Raw genomic sequence first — 10,000 nt, 5'->3', positions numbered from 1 at the left:
GAGGGTCTCGTGGAACCAAAGCGCTCGACGACAGCGCTCGACTGTGACATGTGTCAAAGAAGAGCTCCCTCAGACCCTGCAGACTGGCTAATGGCATGCGCGTGCTAACCTTTGAGATGCTCCCCGCTCATTGCCAAGCACTGACCTACTCTTAACGACGTTGTCCAGGTCTGCAGTGTGGACAAACGCTGTGCCATCCATAGGAGAGAGATTGAAGAGGAAGAAGACGAAGAGGAGGAAGAGGAGGAAGAGGAGGAGGGAAAAAAAAGATATCGGTGCATTTTTTAACACTGTAGCAAAGTGTCAGCAAAAAAAAAAAAAAACACACACTCAGAGCCACTCCGTAGCAATTCTAACCTCTCAACCCCTCAAAGTAACACGCCACGTATTTTAAGTGTTGACCAGATGCAAACTAAATTGCATTCTCAGCTAAGTGCTACAGTAGATGCCACCCATCAGGTGTGTGTGTGTGTGGGGGGGGGTGGGGTGGGGGGGGCTGCGTGCAGACGTGCTGTTTGTCTTAAAGAGTGTGTTCTGCAGGACTGACAGCTGAGGGAGTTGTTCTCCTTACTGGTCGTATCGATCCCAGTGTCCAGTGAGCACACACACATTACATCCACCAGCGGCCGTGTCAGGCCCGGCTGCACCTGGAGACTCCCCGGGCGGGAGGCCTCGCGCCTGGGCATGACAGCACATCAATCTCCCTGAGAGCGTGTGGAGGGATGGAGGGATGGAGGGAGAGGGGAGGGGAGAGCCTTGCTTACAGGAGGGGGGGGGGGATAGATCCCATGATCAAAACAATACAGTGCAGTCAGGGAGGGGAAAGAGTATTGGACATACAAAGTTGCACTCTCTCTCTTTCTTTCTGTCTTTCTCTCTTTCTTCCTCTCCCTCTCTCTCTCTCTCACACGAACACACGCACTCAGTCATGTTCACCACATGTACAAAGAGGGACTATCAGAGGCCTCCTGTGTTGGTGCTATTCCAGAGTCAAAAGCGCGGCGCTGGTTGGTGGTGGCGGTTGGTGGTGGGTGGTGGTGGTAGCAGCGCCGGTCCTTTTCCTCTAAATCTCAATCGCCCGTGGCCGCTCTGCCCGCCGCTGGGACGGGCTCCGGGGCCACCAGCCGCCAGCCGCCAGCCTTTGAAGTGCCTCTGTTTTCTAGCTTCTCTCTGTCTGACTCTCCCTCTCTCTTTCTTTCTCTCTTTCTCTCTCTCTCAGTCTCTCTTCCTCCCTTTCTCTCTCTCTCTCTCTCTCTGTTTCTATCTCTCTTTCACAGTCTCTCTTCCTCCCTCTCTCTCTCTCTCTCACTCAACAGTGAGTGAAGGGGTTTGATCTCAAAGGACAGCAATGGCCCAGAACAACTGATCGCCTGCCCAGCTGCCAGCAGACAGCTTTACCATTATATACACACAGCAACACACACACACACACACACACACACACACACACACACACACACACACACACACACACACACACACACACACACACACACACACACACACACACACACACTAAGAGATCAGCTCAAGGCCCACCCATAGCCCCTCTACGTGAACTTCTATGGGCTTTTTTGCCTCAGAACTTTGTTGGCTTGCTGGCCAAACAGACCACACAGACAACAGACAATGCATTTGTCAAACAGCATTAACTTCTGATAGTAATGTACACAAGCGCGGCCCAATCTGGAAAGAACAGCAACAGAAACAACTTCAGCCCACTCCTCAAATTGACCTTTTTCCTCCCTTCTTTAAAATTCACACTCGATAATTATCCACCTCTGGGATCTTTTTTTTTTTTTTTTCCCTTCTATGTTACGGGCAAGGAAAGAGTTGTTTGAGTGATGGGAGCAGCTTGCCTTGGCGATCATCTTGGGGCACTCTCGCTCCAGACAGGTGAGGCCGATGCCCTGTCTCTGTGGCACGGTGCCCAGGGCCAGGACCGCCGAGCTGGCGCGCGCCACCTCCTCCTGCTGCAGGCCCCTGGCACACACGTCCTCCAGCAGCACCTTCACACAGTGGGCCATCTGGGGCACCAGCTCGGCAAACGCCCCCCGCCACTCGAACTCCAGGGACACCGGCTGAGGAAGAGGAAGAGGAGGAAGACAAAAAAGTAGAAGAAGAGGAAGAGGAAAAAGAAGAAGAAGAAGAAGAAGGAGAAGAAGAAGAAGAAGAAGAAGAAGAAGGAGAAGAAGAAGAAGAAGAAGAAGAAGAAGATGGAGAAGAAGAAGAAGAAGAAGAAGAAGAAGAAGAAGAAGTAGAAGAAGAAGAAGTCCACAGGGACAGGAGGCCATGTTTGTAGTTGTTAAAACACAACAAAGGGGAGTAAGGCTATGAGGAGCAAAACTACAAATATGGCAGCGGGTGGAGCTCACCTCTGCAGAGTTCAAGAGCAAATCGGGTGTGGCGGCGCTGCTCCCTTCTCCTGGACCTGGACCTGCCTCGAGGTCCTCTTTAGATCTCTTTTGGATCCCTGAGTTCACAAGCCAAACAGTTAGAGAAAAGTTCAAGTTAGAGAGTTAATATCAGGAGGAAAAATAAAGAAATAAATAACTTCAACTCACTAAAGTACGACACATTCCTTTTGGGGCGCATACATGCAACCTAATTACCATTCATTAAACAGCCCCCCTCCTGTGAATTCTGGGTAAAAAAAAAAAAAAAACACTGGAGCTTCTCGCTTGCTCTGACAGAAAACTCGTGGCGGAAATGAGCTAAATGCTGGGGAGCCGAGTCGAGTCGACTCGGCCGCGACAACCTGAGGCGAAACGCAGACTCCTCATCTCCCACACACACACACACACACACACACTCACACACACACAGCTGTCCCCTGCATCACCCTCCCCCTGTCAACTCGCGGTGACCTGCCGCCCGCTCGATGCCGCCGCCGCAGACAGGCGAACAGCGGCCGCACACAGACGCGCAATTACTGCGCCCGCGTTTCTCAAGCACCAGGGAGGGCAGCAGCAACCACCGCTACATCAGCTACTGCAGCAGCAGCAGGAGCAGCAGGAGCAACATGACTGCTCTATATCTGGAGGCTTGGAGTTGATTTGAACCCCAGATACGGATGCCGGGGCATATTGCGAGTAATCCTTTTAGGAGGTTGAGGGGGAGGGTATGATGTCTTTATAAGGATGTGCATGTGTATACGTGTGTGTGTGTGTGTGTGTGTGTGTGTCTTCCTCTTTCGCATGTGTGTGTGTGTGTGTGTGTGTATGTTCCTCTCTTTTCTTCTCTTTCTGCATGTGTGTGTGTGTGTACGCGCATGTGTGTTTAAGTGTGTCTATTTGGGAGGAACAAATTAAAAGTGCATGTGTATGTGTGTATGTGTGTGTGTGTGTGTGTGTGTGTGTGTGTGTGTGTGGAGGCAGCATTTTTCTAATCAGCGGCGGAGTGTTTGAGACCCCGGGCGAAGCAATTTAGACCTAACAAGAGCCCGGCAGCCAAGCGCGGGCACAGAACCGCTGGCGTGTCACTCTTTGACCTTTAAGCTCATCTGATGAATTTCTGGTAATTAAGTCATTTGATTGCCTGAATTAATGATTTGGATAAGTGCCCTTTAAAGGCTGTTTACTTCTCTGTAAATCGAGCCTTTCTGCATGTCTTGTTTTTTAATGTAACCTTTATAGAAATTACTACACGCACCACTCGCTCCCCTGCTCACTCTGCCTCTATGGGCCACGGAGAGAGCAACAGAGGAGAGAGAGAGAGAGAGAGAGAAAGAAAGAGAGAGAGAAAGAAAGAAAGAAAGGAAGAAAGAAAGAAAGAAAGAAAAAGAAAGAGAGAGAGAAAGAAAGAAGGAAAGAAAGAGAAAGAAAGAAAGAAAGAAAAAAAGAAAGAAAGAAAGAACATGTTGTGTTGTGCTTATACTAGATAATTTGATGAATTCTTCACAGTTATGAAACATGTGGCCACATATAATGACTTCATCTTTTAAAACATATGTAAAGACTCGGTGATATTCAGTAACCGCAATAAATCAAAATTATTTACCATATTCTTATGTTCACACTCGTTTGTCTGTATTATGAGTCTTTATGGGATCAACAGGGTTCTCAATATTTCAGCAATAACAATTTTAAGTACTTTGACTGTTTGGGTGCATTTTGTTCAAAATCAACTCAATTTTTTGCTAACCTAGCACAACTAGCTCGTCATAAATGTCTAATTTTATATGTTCAAAAATGTTCAAATTTACTATCTAAAATCGCAACCAGGACCTCCCATGCCCTGAAGGCCTGACGTTAACAGCTTTATCTGCTGGCAGAGATATTGACCAATAAAAATATGATTAAAATAAAGCCCACCACTTGACAGAAACTCAAGCTCCAATGACCTCAGCTCATCAGAATGTGTTGAGTCTCCGACACGGAGAACTTTCCTCACTTAAGGAGGAGCGTGGGAAGCTCAGGAGGAAGCGTCCTGAGGCCCGGACCCCTAAAGCTCCACGGCAGGTCCGGGCCGAACGTGAGAACGATCGCTGCCCGCTCTCGCGCTCGACGGGGTCAGCCGTTACTCTCCCCGGAGGCCGTCATTACTCCAGCTGCAGGTGATGATGGGCCTGTTTTTTTTATTTTTATTTTGCGGAGGCCGGTTGTTCCAGTGGAAAAGGGTATCGGATGTTTCTGCGCGCGGGGTGGAAAAAAAAACGGGGGCTGCGTGGAAAAAACCCCCGGTTCGAAAGTGGCTCGCCGAGCAAGACAGGCGGCCGTAAACTATCAGTAGGGGTCACGGCGCGAGAGGTGGGATTGCGTTTCAGGCACATAAAAAAGCGAGAGGTGAAGTATCTGGTGGAGGGGGAAACCTGTCCGACATCTCCATATAGATTTTCACGAGCTTATGGGTTTTTATATGCCTTTTATATTTTACCGAGCTTGTCTACAGACTACTGTTCATGTTCTTGTGTGTGTGTCAGTCTGTCTGTGTGTGTGTGTGTGTGTGTGTGTGTGTGTGTGTGTGTGTGTGTGTGTGTGTGTGCGCGTGTGTGTGTGTGGAGCTGGCAAAGTGGGTTGAGGGCATTTCACTTTCTTTTGCATGTATAATATATTGTACGCGTGAGAGAGAAAGAAAGGGAGACAGACAGACAGAGAGAGAGAAAGAGAAACAGACAGAAGGAGAGAAGCAGACAGAGGAAAAGAAGGAACGAAAGAAAGAGACAGAGACAGGGACACAGAAAGACAGAGAAAGAAACAGACAGAGAGAGAGAAAGAAAGAAACAGAGAAAACAGAAAGAAAGACAGACCGACCGACCGACCGACAAACTAAGACAGACAGAGACAGCAAGACAAACAGACAGGCAAATAGACAGACAGACAGACAGATAGACAGACAGACAGACAGACAGACAGGGCCCGTGAGAGTGGCGGTAGAGTACAGTACCTCTGGGGCAGAAAGACAGAGACAGGGACACAGATAGAGAAACAGACAGACAGACAGACAGACAGGGCCCATGAGAGCGGCGGTAAAGTACAGTACAGTACAGTACCTCTGGGGCCGCAGGCCGCCTCCCCGGCGCAGCTGAGGAAGCCCACGTCGGTGGCCAGCTCCTCCACGCGCTGCTCCAGCTCCAGCAGCGCCCACGCCAGCCGCGACAGGCAGCCCAGCTGGTGCGACGTCAGGGAGAAGCTACGCACCTTACGCACCGGCTCCTGAGGAACTGGAGACACAGACACACACACGCACACACGCACACACACACGTGAACTGAGATACTTTACATTTTTCATGGCAGCACAATGCTTTTTTACTTCAAAATTACGTCAGAATCAGAAAGCTTTATTTAGTTCAGTTTGACAGTCACCAGTGTTAGATTTTCGATCGGAAATTTTAACACTTTTTAATCATATAATTAGACATTTATAACTAGCTAGTTGTGTTAGGTCCCCAGTCAAACTCATTTTGATGAGAGATGACAGATACAGTACAATAGAGGGGATGGAGTCTCTGACGTTGCAGACATGCGTCTGGACAGCTTGAGTAACAGTGTTATCGTGGGTAGAAGAATGACCCTTTTGATCAGTTTTAAACTAATTGGCTACCCCTTTGGATCTAAATGGCTACCCAGTATGTTAATAATTGACGAGAAGGGCAGTAACTACATTGTGTTCCTTTAACACCGTTAAACTGGACGTTTAAGTGGATGAGCAGAATCCTCTTCATCCCTCAACTCGTAGCAGAAAAAATCCCCCCCCCTATTTAGCAGCTCTGCTGCTAGCGGAGTCAGTGCAAGCAATGCAGGAGAGGTCACAGTCTTGGTGCTCTGGCCGCATGCATTAGAGATCAAACGGGCAACTTGCATATCCTCTAACTTGCTGTGGATGAGAAACATCTTCTGAATAAATGAAACATCACATCCAGTTCCAGCCGCTGATTTTTTTTTTTTTTTTTTTTGCGCTGAACTTCTCGCTCTCGACTCCCCCCACAAAAGTCGCCCCGGCGGTAGCCCGTTAACTGGTGGCGGCAGCAGGCGAGCGAGCGATCGAGCGGGCGGGCGGGCGGTTGGAGAGGCACAAACTTTTTCTCCCCCGTAACCCGCGGATGACCTTTCGCGGGCAAATATGGATTTCTTCTCCCTCCCCATTTCGAGGCCTGCCAAAAGCCATCACCCAGAGGATGTTCCGCATTAGGAGCCAATAATGGCCGTCGAGAGATGTGTTGCTGTAGCGGCCGACACATGAACAAATACGGTTTTGTGTGTGCGCTTAAATGAGTTCCTTCAGAAGAAAGAGCATTGGGGAGTGGATCAGGGAGGCTTTGGCTCGGGCTCTGAAAGGCGTTGGGATGATTGAGTGTGTGGATGGGGGTGGCGGGGAGTGTGTGTGTGTGTGTGTGGGGTGGGGAACTGGGGTGCTGAGGGGGGGTGGGGGGGTTGATATGGCCAATAATTGCAACATTATTGCCTCTGGAGCCTAATGCAATTTTTGTCACATTGTTATACAAAAAAATCTGACAATGTGACAACACACTTACTCCTTCGTCTCCTCAGCTAATCATGCATGTTTGGCTGCGTGTGTGAGAGAGAGAGAGAGTGTGTGCGTGTGTGTGTGTGTGTGTCAGCGAGTGTGGAATGGGGGGATATAAATATCTTCATTTGCGTTCTTTCATTTCTGGTGTCAGTCTGTCAAGATGATTATATTGATGCAGCACTGACCCCGACAGCTAGTTAGTGTTTACCTTGGAATATATTCATGCATCTGTGTATGTATATATGTGTGCGGTAAGTGTGTGTGTGTGTGTGTGTGTGTGTGTGTGGTACATGTGTATAAAAATGTCCTTGTGTGAGTATATTTGAATGCATGTGGGCGGGTGTTTATTTAGGTATATGTGTGCATCATGTTTCTGTATGTGTGTGTGTGTATGTGTGTGTGTGTGTGTGTGTGTGCGTGCATGTAAGTAAGTATATGTGTGCTTGTGTGTGTGTGTGAGAGAGCAAGTGTGTGTGTGTGTGTGTGTGTGTGTGTGAGAGAGCAAGTGTGTGTGTGTGTGTGTGTATACTATACAGACAGGTGCTTCTCAGCTCGACGGCTCTTTATTAATGGGCCCCAGTGGGAGCTGGGGAGACACCCCTGGAGCTGTGCATAAAATATGGCTGTGGGTTCACACCGAGGAGGAGGAGGAGGAGGAGGAGGAGGAGGAGGAGGATGAGCAACTGCTGAAATAAAGATAGCGCTATTCCCAGGACAGACACCTCCAGGCAGAGAGAAGAGGAGAGGAGAGGAGAGGTGCTCGCTAGAGCTCACCACCGCCGCAGACGCCATCCTGCGGATAACTACACCGGTGAGCCCCAGCACACAAACACACACACACACACGTTAACTCATACAGGCGCACACACACACACACTAACACACAAAGAAGCCTATTGTGTGTAGCTGGCAAGCGCCAGGCTGGTTTAGACAATGAGACAGCGCATCCTCTCCAGAGTTTCTGTAAGGGGAGATCATTCTGACACCACTCTGTATCCACCTATTGCTTTCTTTCTTTCTTTCTTTCTTTCTCTTTCTTTCTATCATTCTTCCTCTCTTTCTCCCCTCTCTATTTTTCTCTCTCCATCTTTCACTCACACACACACACACACACACACACACACGGTGCCCTTGGGTGTGTCCCTTATTTCCTTGTCTGCTGCTCCCTCTCCCTAACTCAGCCCTGCCCCACTGTACGGGCATCTCACCTTCAGACTTTAATAGTGCTCGCCTGTCATGCCATCAGTCCTGGCGTCTTTCAAACCGCCGGCCGACCGTGGCCAGGGGTATTTACGACCCCGACCATTAATGTCTTATTACCCCCCCCCCCCCCCCCACACACACACACACACACACACACACCTACACCTCAACTATCCCTCCTTGTACCCAACCATTACCCAACTATCACCACACACACACACGCACACATACGCGCACACACACTACACACTACACACACACACACACACACACACACACACACACACACACACACACACACACACACACACACACACACACACACACACACACACACACACACACACACACACACACACACACACACACACACACACACACACACACACACACACACACGCCCGGGCGTGGAGGCCCTCGCCATGAAAATGACACGCAAGGTTATTACAACACTGCCAGCCACCGCAGCTGTTTAAGGCACCCAAGTGTGTCATTTACGGCGAAGAGAGAGGAGAGGAGGTGCTCGGGGAGAAGGTGAGGGTTCAGGGGAAGGTGATGGGGGCTTTTTTTTTTTTTTTTGCGCCGCTATTCCGGAACATTCCGCGAGCTTGAACAAAACCCTTGCTTATAGCCCTCAGATTTAGAACAGTAGTTTGACCTCCCTTATGATTACGTTTTGTTCCAAGGTATGATGGAAACGCTACATGATGTGTCGTGGATATTACCATGACATGGTCCAAAAAACGCACAGTACAAAGACCTTGTGTGGTATTGTTTTGTCAGGGAAACACAAATTATGGATATTACAGCAACACGTAGTATAGTGCAGACAACATTCTGTTCATCTGTTCGATGAAACAAAATGGTCATTCAAGCCGGGCAAGAAAATCCCCTCTTAATTCACTATAAAATCTAAGCCACAGTCCCCATGTTTGCAGTATCACCACCAAATATCTGCTTCCCTCTCTGGTATCACTGACAACGCCAATGTAAACTGGGCTCGAAAAAGCACTTTTTACACACAGTGTAAAAAAAAAAGGAAAAGAAAAAAAAAAACAATGCAATATATCTCTGTGTTAAAAAAAAAAAAACAAGCTAAAGAATGGATAATAAAACACACTTTCTTCTGCGGAGCTCTCCAATGAATTCCACTGTTAGGCAGCCTCTACGTCACACCAGCCTTGACTGGCACAGGAGGGAAGGGAAGGGGGGCAGCCATGAAAAAAGACAGAGGATGTGTGTATTTCTGTGTGTGTGTGTGTATGTGTGTGTGTGTGTGTGTGTTTGTCTATGTCTGGGAGAGAGAGAAGGGGGGCGGGGGGGCGGGTGGGGGAAATCCCCGAACAGTTGTTATTGATTCCGGTGTTTACGGGCGGATAGTTTAGTGCCGTTTACAAAACAGAACAGATGCAGCCAGTGAGCAAAAAGGTAAACAATTGCTGTGTGTGGCAGACTGCCAAGTCCCTCGCCTGATGTATTAAAAACTCACATTGAAGTGCATTTCCCCACTGGGCCGCACTTATTGCCACTTCATTTCTTCTGCTCCTTCCAACCTCTCTCTCTCTCTCTCTCCTTGTCTCTCTCTTTCTTTCTTTCTTTCTTTCTCTCTCTCCTTGTCTCTCTTTCTCTTTTCTCCCCTCATTTTATGTCCTACTCTCTCTCTCTCTCTCTCTCTCTCTCTCTCTCTCTCTCTCTTTCTCTCTCTTTCTATCCCTCTCTCTCTTTCTATCTTTCTCTCTCTCTCTATCCCTCTCTCTCTTTCTATCTTTCTCTCTCTCTCTCTCTCTCTCTCTCTCTCTCTCTCTCTCTCTCTCTCTTTCTCTCTC

At 48.5% G+C, this 10,000-nt stretch overlaps 1 protein-coding gene across 1 annotated transcript in view; it reads right to left on the bottom strand.

Moving 5' to 3' along the window:
* LOC134060536 (uncharacterized protein KIAA0825-like) overlaps positions 1–10,000 on the bottom strand; it is a 124,589-nt gene that overhangs the window by 105,361 nt on the left and 9,228 nt on the right. Inside the window, exons 5-7 of the mRNA XM_062517265.1 lie at positions 5,492–5,662; positions 2,376–2,473; positions 1,860–2,081 (exon numbers count right to left, since the gene is read on the bottom strand). Of these exons, the coding sequence (XP_062373249.1) occupies positions 1,860–2,081; positions 2,376–2,473; positions 5,492–5,662 (491 nt within the window). The remainder of the gene's footprint in view (positions 1–1,859; positions 2,082–2,375; positions 2,474–5,491; positions 5,663–10,000) is intronic.

This window comes from Sardina pilchardus, chromosome 16 (genome assembly GCF_963854185.1).
Source record: "Sardina pilchardus chromosome 16, fSarPil1.1, whole genome shotgun sequence".
In the NCBI taxonomy this organism is placed as follows: Eukaryota; Metazoa; Chordata; class Actinopteri; order Clupeiformes; family Clupeidae; genus Sardina; species Sardina pilchardus.
The sequence above is the reverse complement of the archived record's forward strand: the minus strand, read 5'-3'. Positions and strand labels throughout refer to the sequence as shown.